General features: G+C 38.8%; 1 protein-coding gene across 1 annotated transcript; it reads right to left on the bottom strand.

Annotated features, from left to right (window-relative positions):
• Positions 1–4,813: 4,813 nt before the first annotated feature.
• LOC108426152 (CD276 antigen) lies at positions 4,814–20,213 on the bottom strand. The gene is made up of 4 exons (XM_017695455.2): positions 19,967–20,213; positions 14,496–14,849; positions 10,922–11,206; positions 4,814–5,540 (listed from the first exon to the last, which is right to left on the bottom strand). The coding sequence occupies exons 1-4, from the start codon at positions 20,046–20,048 to the stop codon at positions 5,437–5,439; spliced, it is 825 nt and encodes a 274-aa protein (XP_017550944.1). The 5' UTR covers positions 20,049–20,213; the 3' UTR covers positions 4,814–5,436.
• Between the last annotated feature and the right edge of the window lie 24 nt (positions 20,214–20,237).

The raw sequence follows: 20,237 nt of genomic DNA, 5'->3' as shown, positions 1-20,237 counted from the left end.
ATGACAGTGTTATTGGTGAAAATGGGCCGTGTCTCTTTATTTTTGTTCTGGATTGTGTTTCCTTGCTTGTCGTGCTCCTGTCATCACTACTCACCTGTTTAGTCTATCGCCCCACCTTCTTTTACTGTTTTCAGGCGTCTCTGGTCCTTACTGTGTGTTTCTATACCCCCTTGTCTCTTTTGTTCTCTGGTCAGTGTTGACGTTTTGCTGCCCATGATTGTGTGGTTTGTCAATATATTCAATTGTTTGCTTAGCATGTTTTGCGATCTTGTGTTTAGTGTTTAGTCTCTTGTTTTCCATGGTTTTCACTGCCCTTCATAGAAACTCTCTTTACAGTCACCGTCAATAGATGGGGCTAAATAACAATGAATAATAGTGGCAGAAATGCATACATCAGCTCCCTCAGCCAGCTGTGGGCTGGAGAGTCCCGACTCCCTTTTCCCTTTCTCGGTCCTACTCCAAGAACCACAGCCTAAGAGTGAGTCATGTCTGACAAGGTGAACAGATTCAGATTCAAGTGTGCCTGCTAATGTGCTCCACATCATACTGACCACGTCTTGGTGAAGTTTCCCATTGAACTGGGCTCAGTGAATAGAGGGGCATGTTGATTTTGGGTACCACTAGAGTGTTCCTGCTGTCGGGCTGGTCAGACCCACTAGATGACCAGCTCTCGACGAGCTGCCGCCACCCATCCTGTGGTAGATGCATCTGTTGTCACTTTCAGCGTGTGGGCAGCTGACAAATTGACCAAAGGCTATATCCATCAACCCCAGGCCTCCAACATAATGTCATGGATAAAAAATATTTTAATACCGGCTAAACACTTAGACTTCAAACAATTATTAGTCAAAGTTAAGTCAAGTCAAAAATGAAGTCAAAAAGGAAAGTTTTCAGATGCTGAGTTTGTGGAAGAGGGGAAAAAGGCTTCTTCTTTATTTCAACATGGGGAGGCGCAGGGTCTTGAGAGACCCCAGCAGCCCAAATACATTGTTCTGAGCTACAGTTTATAACATTTATCTGGGGTGATGTGATACCCCGCCCCCTTACTTCTCAAACTCTGATATTAGCTCATTCTCTAATAGGTGCATCTCTTCGTCCATCAATTTGGCCATCGCATGATGAGCTCAGTCTAAAAACTGGTTTAAACAGTTTTTACCAGCCTGCTCTACCTTTCAAGATCAACATGCCCCTCTATTCACTGGGTCAGTAGGTACACACAGGCCTCTCTGTAAACTCAGCAGCATTCCAGTGTCTAGAATCTCCTATGCAGACAGACTAAGGCCCACCCTTTGTGAAAGAATTAATATTCTCTGTTAGGCAATACTTCCTATTTGGTTATTGATTACAACATCTAATCTATTTGATTACTGATTAAGGGAATATTTATTCAAAATCTGAGTCAGCATCATGGCTGCATGGTCAGTCTGATGGCGAGAAGAAAAAAATGAAAGTTTGCGAGATGATTTTGCCCCAGTGATACCACATGCAGGGCTCACGTGTGACTCACTGACGGTCAGTAGATACAAAAGATCCGCTACATTTCACTGCTGTGGTCAAAATTGGGAAAATTTTACTTTTGATAGAACAATGGATTTCTGGTTTAAGTTTCCCATCTTTTAGGAAGGCTGCAGAGGTGGACTAAGCCAGAAGTTGATTTTTTGAGAGACATGAATGTGGAGAGTTTCATTGAATGCACTTACATGCACTCATTGATCTAATCATATTTTATGTAATATTATATATACACATATCAGATTTCTGAAGTTATCTGATTATTAAAATGGTCATGTAAACAGCATACTCTGATTTCTAAGATCAGAGTAAGGTCTAAAATCTGATTAAGAAATCTGATAAAGCGAGTTGATTTTATCTCATCAACCAGATTTCTCAATGCATGTAAACTCTTACTCTGATTTCTTTCGGATTTCTCAGTCTGTGCACGTGCAACACTGAAACCAACTACAGGCTTAACGAAATTAAGGATTTAAATATTTTTTATCTTCTAGATGATGTTTATATTTTCAGGTAAAGTGGCATGATGTTTTAATAAAAGTCACGGCATAAAGTTTTACATTGCGTTTACATCTTGTCTTTTTATGTGAGTTCATTGGCTGCCAGCAAAGAAGAATTCTGATTAATGCCTGAATCTTGTAGATCAGGAGTTTCTCCATGGTCTGATTACCCAAGTGCATATCAACATGTTGATCGGATTACTGACAAAATCTGATTTTCTGCAGTCATCGGTTTATTTAGTGTATGTAAACACACTCACTGTTGTCCAGGATCACCCAGTATTATACAGAGAAGAGCACAGAACATTGTCCTGCCTTTATACAACTATAAATAAAGAATCAACATTGTTAAATGTCTGTTGTCAATTTCTACCAGAAATGTCACCATGGCAGTGTTTCCTTGGCTGTCAGCTTCTGTCGGTTCCATCCGCTATGAGGCATGGAATGACTATTTTCAACATCAGCATGTGAACGCAGCATAACACTCTACCATCTGCAAATTCAGCGGTCTATGACTCTAAAACAGAAACTCCAAAATCCAGCATACGGTGTAAACAGGAATTAAAACAAAGTGCCATTTACAACAATCACTGCAGCTTTCAAAGTTAGAGGACACAATAAAACATCTATACACAGTTTCATAGAAATAATGATGACATGCTTTATTTATAATACTATAAATAATATAGCACTTTTTATAGAAGAAGCAGCTAAAAATGTTTTACAAAAAAGTAACAGTTCAATAACAGAAATATGACAAAATAAAAATGACAGAAAATTGAGATTGTTATAGCATAACAGCTTATTAAAAAGCGCTAAATTAAAATTTAAGTAGTATAAAGTTTGTTTATTCTTTTAGAAATGTAATTCATTAATTGTACACTCTGTAGTTTCAATAATGCTTGAGTAGAAGTACAAATATTCTAAAATAATACTTTATATATTAATATATAAATATATTATTTCAATTACCAAAATATAATTACTATTGTATTTTTCACCCCTGGTTTATGGTACATGTGTTAAACGTGTTAAAAAAGAAAAAGCCCAGTCAAAACATTCACATCATTACAGCTCTCAGTTCTACAAAATACAGAATGCATCTTTCCCAGATGTCATCACTGACATACGCTACAAACACTGCAGACTAGGTAGAACTAATCCAACCCAGTCGGATTAATAGCTACTGAAATACTATGGAAACGCAGCACTGAACTGGTTAATTCCTGAGGTAGACAGTTCAGACCTAGTTCAGATCAATTTAACACACTGTCCCAGAATGTGTCTTCTCACTATGAGATCATGTCAAGTCCCATGAAGCTAAATGCATAGAAAAAGTATGTAGGAAAAAACTGACTTAAAATCTACCAATAGGAACATTTGTTACTTCTGTAAAAGGGTCAAATGGTCCAGCCTCTAGACGAAATAGTCTGTCCTGCAAATGTTTTTAATGTGTTAATAAATAAGCCGTCAACATTAGTGACTTCAGAAGCATACTGCTCTGCAAGACTTGGCATATAGTTGAGTGTATACAATAGTCTGGAGCTGCTGTTCAAAAGTTCAGAAGCTGTCTTCTCAAAAGTATCAAAGCCAAACAATTTGGTCGTGGACAGGAGTGATACTAATATGCTACTTCTGTGCAACTTCAAAGTTTTTCAATAATTTGTATGACACTAGGAAGCTGTAAATGGAAATGAAGAAAATGCTAAATGTGTTAGCCGTAGAAGACTGTAACATGACTCAAAAATTACCTTGACAAACTTGGTGTTAATGTGAATAGATAACCACCAGGGGTATAATAGTGCCTTTAATGACGAGCTAATGCTAAAGCCAACACTAGAGCTATTCAGTGCGATGTTACACTGAGAAAGACACATTTTATACAAAAAGTCTTTTATCTTTATTATTTATCACAAAGTATTTATCTTTGCACACATTTTATGTTTAATCTGATTAAGTTCATTTATCAGGAAACATCATTTCTGAACCAGATAATCAGGTTAGCATGAAAGAAATGTACCTTAGTAACAGGTTTTCACCTCTATTACCCTAATACTAATGACTGATGTGCTACCACTGCCGTTCTCACAGCAGGTTTATTCTGAAAAGAAAGCAGTGCTTGGAGACTGATGATAAGCCGTGAGGGTTGAACGTAATCCAAGTCGTTATTTTGCAAGCATCCAGTTCAGTTGGCTTATCACTGTTTAGCAGCAATGAAAAAACAGGTTAGCTGTTCAAAAAAAAATCTTCAAATAGAAATAAATTACACAACTGACAGGATTCATCTCCTCCACTCCTATCAGGACTGTGGTGTGCTTAATGCAATAAAACATAGATAGAAAAAAAAACAGTTGCAATAGTGAAAAATGTATTATTATTAATAATAGTAGTAGTAATATTAATAGTATTAAGCAGTACTTAAGTTGGTGCTTAAATGGATGAGTGGCTCTTAGTAATTATGGTATGGTATTATTTTCTTGTATTTCCATGTCTTGTATTCCTTCAATTTCAAATGAAACATCTAAAATATTCCCATTAGTGTTTAATATTTAAATATTTTTTATAGTAAATCTTAATTGTATGCATTATACAACCCCAATTCCAATGAAGCTGGGACGTGGTGTAAAACATAAATAAAAACAGAATACGATGATTTGCAAATCCTTTTCAACCTATATTCAATTGAATCCACTACAAAGACAAGATATTTAATGTTCAAACGGATAAACTTTGTTTTTCGCAAATATTCACTCATTTTGAATTTGATGTCTGCAAATTCAAAATGAGTGAATAGTTGCAAATCATCGTATTCTGTTTTTATTTATGTTTCACACAATGTCCCAACTTCATTGGAATTGCGGTTGTAAAATGCACAATTATTGTTTTATTTTTTTTTCAATTAAACACTAATTTAGTTACTATTCTTCTCAATATGTTAAAGTCAGCAAATATCTAGAAATACCACATTAAAATTTGCTGAGAAAAGCAAACTTAATTTTGTCCCTGTTGAATGCTCACTTATGGAGGTCTTCGGACTTTTGAATAAGATTGTGTGACAAACGGTGGTGTTTTTGTCGAGCTTCATACATTCAAACACACAGTTTCAGTTAGCTTACCGACTAGTATTATTTCCAGTGTCCAGTTCCATGTCAGTGATTTTGGCTGAGGGAGGAGGTGATTCATTGCCATCCAGATTTTCCTTTATCACATGATGACCACTTTATCTCTTTGCAGTTGCAGAGGAAGCACTGCTTTCTGATATGATTCTTCAAAATAGTGAATGTGCTTTCCGCTCCAGGGGCCTGTTTTAGACATCCTACAGCAAATACATACATGCCAGACGCTGTGCCACCAACTTATAGAGCCTAGTGTTTCTTTTTGATCGGTTTTTGTGGATGCATAGAAGCCGTATGAGTCACTCTGTTCATGTCCTCTTCTTCCAGTACAACCAGCTCAGAATGAGTACAATGATGATGAGTACAACGCAAGAGAGTGCAAGCGTAATGACCACTCCATTAGAGGAATCATCTGGAACAAGAAAGAAAAAGAGAGGTTAATTCATGTGCCTTAAAATGGCCCTTAAATTCACCTGTGTTTTAATATGAAATAGGTGTTTTTAAGGTGCTATGATATGATTAAAAAGCTGCAACAAAGAGAATTTTCACATATTCACTGTGAATCAAATCCTATTGCATTTCTTTCCATTCTGTGACGTAAAACACTATCAGAGAAGCTCCTCTGAGCTATCTGGGTGTTTTCTGTCAGCGATCGTTGGTGATGGGAGGGAAAACATAAAACATTATATTATCAGTTAATGTTATTCGCCTCTGCCTGCTGGTGCAAGGTCATGTAATCAACAATCATAAGATGTCTTAGAGGCAGGGAAAAGTCAGAAATCATGCTTACAAGCCGGTTTTGTGAACTAACAAGGTAAAAGGGTCAATTTTGGCTTTAGAACTAAATTGAGGAGTAAAGTGTTAAGGTACTTGAGGTGATTATTCCATGGTTAAAGGGTGTAAACTGTAAAACCACTGTAATGTGCGGCTCTGAGTGGTGTATTGTTTTTTTATAAGAAAAACTACAATATGGCAATATACACCAAGGTTAAATAAATAATTCAGTCATCAAATGCATTATTAAATGATGCTATGACCATAATCCTCTGTTATATGAAGCAATCCGGCCATTAACAGAGGGCTATGGTTGCCAAGCAACATGATAGCCAAGATCGTTTCATGAAGACTACAATGGTTTTCAATAACTTGTCACATTAATACAGAACTCATGTGATGTGTGCAGTCCTATATGTATTTTAAGTATTTTATATTGGATTGAAACATGGCTCAGCCAATCAGGTTTTAGAACCAGAACTAGTCATTTTATAATCATTCATTTTACTCCACCGTAGCAGGACGAAGGCCTTAACTTTTTCCCCTAAGACCTTGAGGGCAGGTGTGTGAGAATGTGACCTCATTTGGGAGAGTGCGAATGTTATTGTACTGGTGTTGTGGCTCATGACAAGGCTAGATAAAAATAAAAGACAAGGCCAGATTACAATTACACTGTGTCTTTCAGCAGACAACAATACCCTACTGTATGAAAATCAGTGTACTGCCAAAACAGCACATTCTGAAAACACTGCTTTGCCTAAAAGAATGAAAATAAGCTAATCGTGCTTAAAAGAAAGATAAAGAGAAAAGATCATTGAAACAACTCGCTCAATCTCTTCGAAGAACCATCTATCGAAAGGTCTTGAGAAAGCCAAAAGTGGATCTTCTACAGCAGCGGTCACTAGTAAGCGGACCGCTGTCCAAATCATTCAATCGGCATAACTTTTCTAGCCTCTAGCTTTAGCGGCCTGGGAAACACACAGACCAATTGTAACGAGTCAGCAGAATCCAGACATGTGCAGATTAAATGGATTAGATTGGTTTTGTTATCACAAAGCAAAAACGTGATCAAAGAACAGGCATGGGTCAAAACCAGAAAATGGAAAAGGATCACAATGGTGATCATAACACCAGGCAAACAAAAACAAAAGGGCAAAGCAAAAGACATGGTCGAAAAAGCAGACAAAAAGGGTCCAAAACGCAGATCAGATATCCAGGGCAAAAGTACAAAAGGGACAAGGAAAAGCCAGAGTAGGGAAGCAAGGCAAAGGTTAAAAATCAGGAAAATGCAATTAGTATAAACGTTCAGTAAGTTCTCTAGGAAGCAATACCTTGCACTGAAACTAACTAAAGCCTGGGCTTATATTCTAAGTTGTTCTAATTATCTGACAATGACACACAGGTAAAACCATTTAGTACTCTGGAGACTGTGAGCGCTGATAAATGTGCGAGAGACTGTCAGAAGTCATGTTATCCTCCGTTGGATTGTGTGCAGTAGAGTCCGAATTCCGATTCAGAAGGAAGCTGCGATGTCATGACGCTACTCAGCCAATCAGATCTGTGCATTACGATGAGCACTGAGACGAGTGAGTGTCACACACACAGGGGAGAGACGAGGCAAGAAACAGCAGTCAGAGAAGAAAGTGAGTCAGAGGGAAGAGGAAACTGACAATAAATGTTGTTGAAATATGATTGAATTGTACTTCATTTGATTTGATGTTCAGTTGTTGACTGTGTAAGATGTTGAAATACCTACTGGGCTACTTGAGTAAACAGTATATGGCAAAGAATCATGATGCAAGTTAGACGTTATGATGTTTTGGACCTTTGCTTGAGGATACTTTCTCTAACTGGACCTTACTGAATTGTAATTAAAGACCCCTGTTCTATAGCATCACTTCAAACCATCATTTTTAACATTTTTATATTTAAGAGCATATTAGGTGCCTCGACAGCCACATTAGCAATTCTAGCTGGAGTACACTTAATGTTACATGTGGTCTGTGTCTTGTTGACCTTATAAACAGAAACAGTACGGCATCTCTATTGCACACATCTATTTTTAAACCAAATCAGTGCTTTAATTTCCTGCCCCCCCCCCCTGTTATTTGCAACAGCACAGCATTCTTGAAGTTATTATTGGATTAAAAATCAAGACCAGCTATGGACTTTTTTCTATTTGGCACAGAAGATCACTTACAATAAATACACTCTGCACAAAAAAGTGCATATTTGCTTTTGCAACACAGTAACTGATAAATGACAAAAAGCACATTTTACTGGTTTTACTAATTACTGTTTATTTGCTGAATTTTACATATTGAAGAAAAACAAACCTAAAATGATGCCTATGCAAAAGTTAGAGCCTGTTTTAAAATTTTTGTACTAACTAGGCAGTTGAATGCAAGATCATAAATCATGTGCACTTTTCGTGGTGATTGTAATCTCCATAATAACAATGTTTTGGGGACATAAAGCTTTCTAGCTTCCTGGCCAAAGCTGTAACCTCACCTCATCTATAATAAGATTCTGGCTATGCCTCAGCTTTAAACCTATCTTTAAACTTACATGTCAGGCTTTTTTTATATGTGGGAGGGGTTGGTGAAGGGAAGAAGGCTTCAGTTTCATGGGAGGCTCCACTAAAACTATGCCTTTGCTTTTGCATGACAGTGTAAGTCAAACAACATTATAGACTAATGAGCTGAGAGCATTGCTCCAAGCATCAGCCCTCAAGGCAAAATTCCAGGCCCCACTTTGAATAAAGAGATTTATGTCATTGTGAATAGATGTAGGACTTCAATACACATGTCAAGGACATGTCTCAACTCATTTGTTGTCCCTTAGTACTTTACAACTGGTTGACAGTTTTTGTGGGAATAATTGCATGGTGGCAATCCATTACATGCACTATTGAATTCCATCATGCGGCAAGAATCTGCTTAAATGACATGATGGACACCAGTGAGAAAGGCCCACTCTAAAGAAAAGGGTCATGCAGGCCTATGGAGGAGGGTTAAAAACGGGACAATGGAGTTTTTAATGATACGGTTTTCCTCAACATCAAAAACTTGGCAGTTTTTTACTATGAGGTATATTTCATATTTTCATGTGGATGCCTCCCATCTAGCTCAATCATGTTCTCTATTAACTTGTACATATAAAATAAATAAGTAATAAATTAAGTAGATACAATAACTGGAAACAGCAGTGACCGTATGCCATTACATCCTGCTAAAACATGTGGTCAGTAGTGTGCTTTCCTGTTTTTCCTTATCTTTCTCTTCACTTTAGATTATCTTGATAAAGCGAAGACATTAAGTTACATCCCTTTGGGGGGAGCCCATTCATTCTGTTGATCACTTGGATCTGTGACACATGGAATGTTTACATATGAGTACTGTGAATTAAGATGGTAATAAATTAGAAAAAACAAAATATAGATTACTTGGACATAGTTTGAAGGGCCTCATGCAAAACTAAACTTTTCTCACTTTTTTGATGCTGCTTTGCTGGTAATTCAGCACATTTAATTAATGTTATAAAAGTTACAGTTTAAGCTAAGGGGACATCTGCTGTACCACGACATATACAGAATGCTTTAAAGCTGAAACTGTTTACAGTGTCACAGCACTAGCAGCATACATGCTAATTAAATGTTAGGAAAGCTGAAGGATACAATGTAAATAATGTCTCAATGTAAGTTATGACACACTTCCTTTTCCTGCTGGGAAAAAGAAACTTTCCAGTGTTCCAGTGATTACAGTGCAATTCCATTTATGTTATTAACCTTGTATAATTGCATGAGAGAGAATAGGCTGTTATAACTATTAAGATACACTTGTGTAATTACACAAGGTGTACTTCTGTAATACATCTCTAACATCAAATAAATTATTAGTAGTTAGTGCTGTAGCATATGTTGTTTACATGTAACACAGTTATTAGAGACACTTAACATAAAGTAGGACCTGAAATGCTTCTATATGGAACTCATGGTTCTAAATAGATTATTTGCTGTTACCTAAACAGTAAACAGGCCCAAAATTATGTTCTCTGTAAAGGGTGCGTTCACTCTGGAATTTGACCAGGGCACCTAACATGTTGCATTCAACTGTAGCTTTAATGGAAGAATGATCGGTCTATTACTGGGTTTCATTACAAATCCTGCCATAACATAGACAAACAATGCCTGTGTGCAATGCCCACACCGGGGATGACTCATTTACACCTCCAGATGCAGGAAAAGGGCTACCTGCATCAGGAAGGATCCCTCCCACCCAGCACAAGTACTTTTTGTCCGGCTCCCCTCAGGCAGGAGGCTGCGGAGCATCAAGTGCAAAACAACCAGACTCAGAAACAGCTTCATACCAGAAGCTGTAAGGCTCTTAAATTCCAACTAAACACACTGCACTGACACTTACAAGAACAATTACTGTTACAAACACTGTCACTTTAAACCGCACTGAGACACTTTATCTAGACACTTTATCCACTGCTCTAATTCAATATCATGCTGCTATAGCAAACTTGCACTCTGGACTTCATATTGCTGCTAACTGCCTACTCTCCTACTCTCCCTCTCTTGTGTATTTACCTTATATTTATCTATTTTAATAACAGCTCTTGGGTGTAAACTGGACCATGAGATCTTAATTTCGTTCCACCTCATGTACCATGTGATGCGAATGACAATAAAATCTCCTTGAATCCTCTGTCTGGAAACAACAGCACTAAATAGTATGATTAAAATAATAATGGCACCACTGTTGTTTCAAATTACAGTATGTGTGTTCCAACTGTATCCAACTGAAAGTCCACAGATCTCAGATAACAGTGAGTTATGTCAGAGGGATGTAATGGTTCTATTCTTATCACATATATTCTGAGAACTGGGCAGAGAAAGGAGACCAGCCTTATTTAGCTGTTTCACCCAGCAGCCTCTAGATAACTCACAAAGTGGACATGTGACTATTTGGATTTTGAAAGGTTTAAATTACACAGGTGTACCAATGATCTCACCAGCATAGCTGAAGCTGACGGGTCTCTGCAGGTCCTGATGGAGAAGTTCGTTCCTTAGGACAAAAGTAATATTCAGTGCAGGGGTGTCTGCCTCATAGCTGCTCTTGAGATGATAGAGTCCTATGTCTCCATCCACACCCTCTAAGACCTCCGTGTGATGGCTGAGGTTCTGGCCCTGTTCTCCCAGCCACTTGACGTCCGGCTTGGGAAAACCTTCAGCCTCGTACTGCACCGACACCTTTTTGGCGCTGAAGCTGATGCTCAACCTGGGCTCGGTGTAGAATACTTCAAAGAGAAATAAGATAATGTTGAATAAAACTAAAATAAAAAATGACAGCCGAAGCCAGGGGGTCTCAACTCCAGTCTGGGGCACCAACTTCCCACATAGTTTCCTTTTCTCCACCCCAACACACCTGATCTGACTAAATATGAAGTTGGATCAGGTGTGTTGTTGTAGAAAGTGCATGAACCTGTGCAGGCCAGAGAACTCCTGAGACTATACCTGAGAACCACTGGATTAGAGGAATAAACAGTAATTAACTATGCAAGAAAACCTCTAAACATATGGTCATTATATTCTTTCAAGAGTGGAACACTGTTTAAAGCTGGATGTAATGGTATATTTATTAACTGTCACGGTCCAGATGTTACAGTGCAGTCCATGCGGTCGTATAGAGACTATGCTGTAGCGAAGATGAATGAATGAATGTAACTAGGAACCAAATTTCGCAAGCACTAATTCCACCCAAAAATCTTAAACTCTAAGCTGATAACAATTCAATTCAAAGACATTACTAAAGCCTTTGGGGTCTTTAGTTGTTTTTCTTCCATTGTACCGGATTGTGATGTCAAACCATAGAACAGAACTGTGCCCTCTGTGTACTGTTATACCCCCCCCCAATATACACTATATTGCCAAAAGTATTTGCTCATCTTCCTTGACATGCATATGAACTTGAGTGACACACCATTCTTAATCCATAGGGTTTAATATGAAGTCAGTCCACCCTTTGCGGCTATAACAGATTCAAATCTTCTGGGAAGGTTTTCCACAAGGTTAGGGGTGTGGTTATGGGAATTTTTGACCATTCTTCCAGAAGCGTATTTGTGTGGTCTGACACTGATGTTGGATGAAAAGGCCTGGCTCACAGTCTCTGCTCTAATTCATGCCAAAGTTGTTCCATCAGGTTGAGGTCAGGACTCTGTGCGGGCCAGTCAATTTCCTCCACACCAAACTCACTTCTGCATGTCTTTATGGACCTTGCTTTGTGCACTGGTGCGCAGTCATGTTGAAACATCAAGGGGCCATCCTCAAACTTAATGCTGAAGCATTCAGAGTTCCTTTCACTGGAACTAAGGGGCCGAGCCCAACTCTTGAAAAACAACCCCACACCATAATCCCCCCTCAACTAAACTTTACACTTGGGACAATGCAGTCAGACAAGTACAGTTCTCCTGGCGACTGCCAAACCCAGACTTGTCCATCAGATTGCCAGACAGAGAAGCATAATTCGTCACTCCAGAGAACACATCTGCACTGCTCTAGAGTCCAGTGGCAGTGATTTACACCACTATTTTCGACGCTTTGCATTGGGCATGGTGATGTTAGGTTTGGATGCAGCTGTTCAGCCATGGAAACCCATTCCATAAAGCTCTCTACGCTGTTGTTGAGCTCATTTGAAGGCCACGAAGTTTAGAGGTCTGCAGTGATTGACTCTGCAGAAAGTTGCATGTCTCCATGCCTAGGTGCTTGGTTTTACACCTGTGGCCATGGAAGTAATTGGAACACCTGAATTCAATTATTTGGATGGGTGAGTGAATACTTTTGCCAATATAGTATACTGTATATATATAGCTGAAATTGGAAATATTCTTAAATAACAAAAGCACACAGCACAAGACGCATGAAGGAAGACAAAGGCAGATGGAGAGACATAAGGAAAGAGAAAGTAGGGCAAGACAGGATGTTACAATTGCCCATATATTAAAACTTGCTGAAAGTGTGCATCACCAAAGTTAGGTCAAAACATGAACTGAGAACTCAGTAATGACCCTTAATTTGCTTCAGCTGTGATTCATTTAAACAGTGGTGGACAAAGTACACAAATCATGTACTTGAGTTAAAGTAGGGATACCCAAGGTAAAATATTACTCCAGTAAAAGTAGAAGTCCTTACTTTAGACCTCAACTTCAGTAAAAGTACAAAAGGTATTTGCTTTCAGATATACTTAAGTATCAAAAATAAAAGTACTAAAAGATTAATGATGACTTTAATGTCCTGTTATCATTTTTGCAACAAGACTCGCTTCATGAACTCATTTTAGGTGAAAGTCCTCCAGTGTCTCTCTTGGTAAACCAGTCTTTTAATAGAATGTCATTAATTAGTGACGCTGACGTCTATTAAAATGATCATAAGCACAAAACACTGAAGGTAAACAGTTTCCATCAGGTAGAAATGAGTGGCTCTGAAATCACTTTTACAAATAAGCAACGTTTCAGTTTAAGATTACTTTGTAAATTAGTTACAAGTTTAATAAAACTTGCTTTCAACACAAAGTTCATAAAGAGGTTTTCCTTTACTGTGTTGATCTGTAGGTCTCTGTTCATAAACATAATCTAACCGAAACTAATTTACTATAAAATAAACTGTTTGTTAAATTCATAAAAAAGACACGTCAGTCACGACTGCATATGTGGACATAATTCTATATTGCGGTCTATTTACACAAAGTTAGGTTAGTTCATCATTTAGATGACGTATGTGCTCCCAAAGTTTTATGCTGCTGCACTGACGTTGAACCATGTGCTTATACTGGGTCGGTATGACCAACAGGTCAAAACAAGCTCAGAACAAAGTGACCGCTGTGCCCTGATTGGTGTTCTTGCTTTGCACTTCTTTTGTTTTGACATGTTATGTTTTTATACACACAAAAACCAAAAGGAACGACAGATTTCTCAAAATGTAGTGGAGTAAAAAGATATTTGACTTTGAAATGTAGTTGAGCAAAAGTAAAAAGTCACCCAAAATGGAAATACTTCAGTACAGATACATGAAAAAAGTCCTTATGTACAGTAACGAATTACATTTACTTACTTACTGTCCACCACTGCATATAAATAAACAGCAAGTGATGTGTTCATGGTGTCTCGCAACCATGGTGAAGACTAAGGAGCTTTGAGAACAGAGGGTTTAAACACTGAACAAAAACAACAATGGGTTTTAAGATTTCCAAGACCTTGAACTTTCCTAGAGACTATAAAAAGAGCATCCAAAGAAGTTCAAAACAAATGGCTCAGCACTAGTCCAGAATAATGATCAGATGATAATTCCATTATAGTTGAGAAGTATATATGACATTCAGAATGAAGGTATACTAAAATAAAACTATGTCTCACATTTGAAAGTGATGATCAAATCTCAAGACAGATTTCAAGCTTTACGTTGGTAATTATTGAATAGAACAACAAAAACAATGAATATTACAAGCGACTCCAAGTTTTAGAATAGTATCTTGTGATAATAAGATAACAGTATCTATAGCGTAACAGTGTGAGGTAGTAGTGTCTTGAATACCTCCATAGTCCAGCTGAATCTCTGCTTTGTCTGTGCCACTGGAAGTGCTCACCATGCACTGGTATCGGCCCACATCTCTTGGACCGACATCTATGATCCTGAGCGAAGCGTTTCCTTTGCTCAGCTCCGAGTAGAAAAGTGATGTGCGACCATGGTACTCCGCACTCTGTCGATCCAACTGGTCCTGCTGGTAGTAGTAGCTATGGACCACATGAAGGTCCTCTTGCCGTTGCCAGGTAACAACCAGGTTGGCAAGGTCAGAACCGGGCTCAGGGGTGAACTCACAGCCCAAGATGGTTGTGCGACCTCGGACTGCGGTCAAGCGGCCTTCAGGTACTGTCACCTTAATGGTGCCTGAAAAAAGACATTCATTATTTTCAGACATTCCTGTTAGATCTCAGCCTGTTCCTGTGGTTTTGTCCTTTGTAAAAGTTCATGAGAATGCTTCCGAACAGGCTGGGTTGGTACGGACAACAGCTAGCACCACAAAAATTACAATGACTTATTCTCTCACTCTTAACTCTCTTAAGATTCAACAAAAAAATAACTAAAAAAATAGCAAAAGAAATATGAAACTGCATAAAATACAATATAATATAGTAGTGTATAATATGGTAGTAACTTCATAGGAGAAGCAAAAAATGTTCAGGAACACAAACCCTGCTACATAAGCATGCCATATGTCATGGCAAATGGTATATACTGTAATCTATGATTGGGTGGTATAAAGGCTATATATACACACACACACAGTATCTCACAAAAGTGAGTACACCACTCAGATTTCTGCAAATATTTTATTACATCTTTTCACGGGACAACACTATAAAAATGAAACTTGGATATAACTTATAACTGTACAGTAGTCAGTGTACAGCAGTATAGCAGTATAGATTTGCTGTCCTCTGAAAATACATTAATTAATCAGCCATTAATTAATAAATAACTGGCAACACAAGTGAGTGCACCTCACGGTGAACATGTCCAAATTGTACCTAATTGTGTCATTGTCTCGTTAGAGTTGGTGTCATGTGACTTGTTAGAGTTGCAAGGTTCCAGGTGTGAATGGGGAGCAGGGCTGTCAAATTTGGTGTTTTGGGTACAATTCGCTCATACTGGCCACTGGATATTTAACATGGCAGCTCATGGCAAAGAACTCTCTGAGGATGTGAGAAGGCCAAGATCATACAGCGGTTTTCCAGGACAGGCTGCACTCTGAACAGGCCTTGCCAGGGTCGTCCAAAGTTGAGTCCACATGCTCAGCGTCATATCCAGAGGTTGGCTTCAAAAAACAGACCCATTAGTGCTGCCAGCATTGCTGCAGAGGCTGAAGAAAAGGGAGGTCAGCCTCTCAGTGCTCTGACCATACGCAGCACAATGCATGGCCGTCGTCCCAGAAAGAAAGCCTCTTCTGAAGCTTTATGCACAAGAAAGCCTGGAAACAGTTTGCTGAAGACAAGCAGTCCAAGAACATGGATTACTGAACCCATGCCCTGTGGTCTGACGAGACCAAGATAAACTTGTTTAGCTCAGATGGTGTCCAGCATGTGTGGTAGTGCCCTGGTGAGGAGTACCAAAGACAACTGTCTCTTGCCTACAGTCAAGCATGGTGGTGGTAGCATCATGGTCTGGAGCTGCATGAGTGCTACTGGCACTGGGGAGATGCAGTTCATTGAGGGTAGCATGAATTCCAATATGTACTGTGACATTCTGAAGCAGAGCATGATCCTGCTGCTGTGGGAACAAAACCATGCATCACCAGCCACTTGACTTTTACTCTCTCAGATTTTATTATCTGTTTTTATTTTATGTTAAACTTTTTTCCAAGTAACTCTGAGTCATTTACTTTGGTCTGTTATCCATGAAATTTACAAACTGTGACAAAAAATGGAGATACAAGGTTTTCTTCTGACAGCAGTGATATTTTCATAATACTATGCTTTTCAATACAAAAAGCAAAAGTTAATTAGTGAAATTTAATGTATTTTTTACATGTTGCAACTGTCCCTGATCCATGTTTCAACTATTCCCAGGGTTGAGGTCAGTTGTAATATCTGACCTCTTCTTCTCAATATGTGTATATAAACAATATAATCATTTTTATATGGTATGTGCAATTAGCAGACAGATGTAAATTTAATATTTAAAAATTTGGCTTGTCTGGTCGAAATATATATATATATATATATATATATATATATATATATATATATTTTTTTTTTTTTTTTTTTTTTTTTTTTAATATAAATATATTTATACATGAGCGAAAAAGTATTTATTAGTAGTATTTATAAACAAAATCAAGGAGATTTTACATGTTCAAACACCACAAATTAGTAACACGGCACTTTGATGCAATGCCATTGTTGGTAATTCCAGCTTTGAGACGTCTACAAAAAGAAATAGTTGGCTTTGTGCTGTTTTTGGCCCATTGATTTTGGCCCATTGTGCTCAGCAAACTGCCTTCAGTTTCTTAAAGTACTAAAAATATAGCTACTATGAAATAAGCAGTAGCAGATTTATTTTTAAATTTCACAATATATTGGAGTAGAAATGAAAGAGTATATGTTTTATGGTAAACAGGCAAGCCAGTTTTTCTGTCCCACCTACCTGCCACAACTGCAAATAAACCCACTGACTGTGAACACTGAACAAAGCAGCCAAAGCAATACTGAGTACAACACATTTATATGCCAGCGCTCTTCTATTTCCCTTTTGTTCATGGTGACCATTACCATGAGAAAGGAATACCTTTCCGCCCACCAGTCACAAGAAAAACAGCGCATACAAAGTCACTGAAAATAAGGCCTGAGTGAATGTGACAGAAACCAGGAGCCGTTTTACAGAAAATTTGTATCTTTTTGTCTTAACTTAAGATCCGACAGGCCAAGATGAGATATTTTACAAATTTGTATTACAAAAGCAAATCTGGTCTTAATTTCCATCCATCCATCCATCCATCCATTTTCTAATCCGCTTCTCCGTCAGGGTCGAGGGGGGGTGCTGGAGCCTATCCCAGCAGTCTTCGGGCGGAAGGCAGGATACACCCTGGATGGTCTTAATTTAGGAATCATATTTTATCTTACAGCATCTTATCTCAGGTTAGGAAAGCTTAACTTACTCAATTGAAGTCAACAATCAACTGGCATGTCTGTTACCTAACAACCGACCATATGTGCACAGCTGAAACGTAATCAAATTGGTTAGTCAGACAGCCACCATAAGCTACTATCACTGGTGTAAAGAAAGTCAAACAAAACTAAAGCGTGATAAACTGAGAGTCAAGAATATTGTGTGAGCACTTCATGCTGTTTATCAGAGTCGCCGCTCCACAGTTTCAGTTTCATTTACCAAAAGCTTTAGCCAATCAGCTAACGTTATTCTTCCTAATAAACAGCTGTTCAGCTCCGTCTCCTCAGTGTTCACCACCATTACTGTTATATTTTAGAGATCAGTAGAGATCATGTCTGTATCGTCTGGGGCTTTTTTAAAACGCTGTTCGAAAAAAAAAGTCAAAGGACCGGATGAATGGATGGATGGATAAATATAGCGTCATTATGCTACTTATAGTGAACTGTGTTGCCTATGAGGACGCCTGAGCCACTGTTTCACAGTAATTCTGGGAGGAGATTTTGTCCTAAAATGCATTTTAAGCCAGTCATGAAGGAGAGGTGCATGGAGGAGGTGCAGGGCATTCAAATGTAAAATGGTACCCAAAGACTTGTGTAGGTCCACACTTCATTTTGAATAGTAAGAAAAAATGGCTTTGTAGAACCTGGGTTCCTATCACCGTCAGTATAAAGAAATATAACTTGGTAAGTTTCTCTAGAGTGCACCATGCCACACCACTCTGAATGTCTTTGTCTAAATCGCAATAATTAAATTACATAAAAAATTTAAACAGCTGGTGAAATTCCCGTCCATTCACTGAACACAACTGTGTCCAGTTACGGACACAATGTGCACATTCATTCTGATCTGTTCGCAGTTGTTAAATGATCGACGCCTTCGAGCCACTCTGAATGACTTGTACATCCCAGTAACTGAATCGGTGAAAGTTCCTTCTTTCTTTGTTGGCTGCTTTCAGTACATTTGTTCTGAGCTGTCTGCAGTAAAGGCAAACTCATGATGTTTCAGAAGTTGTTTAATGATTAAAGTCTTCACACTATGCATGACTGAGCATCCAACAAACAAAGAGGGGAAATTGAAGGGAAAGTGGAAGAAGTTTCTACGTAACTCAATTTCTGGGAAGTCTTTCAGAGTGGTCTGATTTAAAATGGTTCAATATAAAGCAAAACACAGAGTCTGATTTCGTTACAGTGGTTGTCAAAGGAACCAGACGTCAGTGTCTACAACACAAATACAGCGAAGTATGTGTCCTCCAAGATTAGATTCAGATTAGATTTAGATGCTGATGATGGTAAAACCTATTGGCCTTATTGCCATAAACCTCTCTAAAAAGCAACAACTGGTGGCCAAAAATATTCTCAAAATGTCCATTGCAATTCCATATAATCAGTTCTGTCAGCTTCCCATCACCACCACTGTGAACACCTCTGGCTCTGTAAGTTTCTCTAGAGTGGAGCATTTCACACCAAACCACTCTGAAAGACTTCGTTTACATCTCAACCACTCAGCTGGAATTCTCCTTTATTCCCTCTCCTTTATTCCCACACCTGACTGCATTCACGCGTCGTGTATTCTCATTCAAATGAACTGCTATTTAAACTGAGCGTTTCCCGTCAACCATTAGCCACAAACACATGGTCACAAATCCCATAGATCTAAATGACCCTGAACCGGACAGCTCGTTTGTTTCCTCTCCTCAGTCCAGTGTGCACGAGGCTGACCACAACTACTACATGGTCTGAACGAAAAACAGCCCAGACTGTACAGACTGTAGTCTGGACCCGAGAACCAGTCAGATGTACCTCTCGCATTACACGAAGCTGAGGCGTCTTGTTCGAACTGTCCCGTTCCACCTTAAATGCAACTGCCGCACAATATAAAGTGGAACTGGAAAACGCATCGCCAGAATGTAACTTCTGAACCACTTAAGGCAGAACGAAAAAGTCAGCTTCCAGAATTAAACTGCACCATTTAAGGTAGAACGGAAATATTCACGCTCCAGAGTGTAACCGCGGCAGCATTTAAGATGGAACCGAAAAATCCAGGCTCTGAACGCAACTGGAGCAGCATTTGAGATGGATTAGAGAAATTCAGGCTCCAGAAAATAACTACAGCACCTTTTAAGGTAGCGTCGGGTAATTGTAAAATGTAATTGCCGCGCGATTTAAGGTGGAACGGGAAATTTCGAACAAGGAGCTGGTGGATAGGGAGAAAACTTTGCTTACATAACCGTAAACCATGGCGTTGGTAAACAAAACCACACCTTTGAGCATCAAAATCGACGAGAAAAGGCAGAACTCGAGAAAAACGAGCAGCACTGGTGAACAGTTGGGACTACATACCCACACGTAAGATGCTGTCGAGTAAAGCGACATACACGAACGCGCCCCAGCAGGTGTTGACTCTGTTTACGAGGACAGGCATCCCGACCACCGCTCTGAAGAAAAGTCCGACTCAGGGACGTTCTGTGCGCAGATTTTCACAAGGAGACGTACAAATATACATAAAACTCTACAGACAATTAGTTCTTTATCCAGAAGTGCTGCAGGAACTTTCCCAGTGGACTTAAAGCCAGCTATGCGTGTCTGAGGGGAGCCAGTGGGTGTAACGAAT

This window comes from Pygocentrus nattereri, chromosome 5, assembly GCF_015220715.1.
Source record: "Pygocentrus nattereri isolate fPygNat1 chromosome 5, fPygNat1.pri, whole genome shotgun sequence".
Classification (NCBI taxonomy): Eukaryota; Metazoa; Chordata; class Actinopteri; order Characiformes; family Serrasalmidae; genus Pygocentrus; species Pygocentrus nattereri.
Note: the sequence above shows the minus strand (reverse complement) of the source record. Positions and strands in the feature narration are given on the sequence as shown.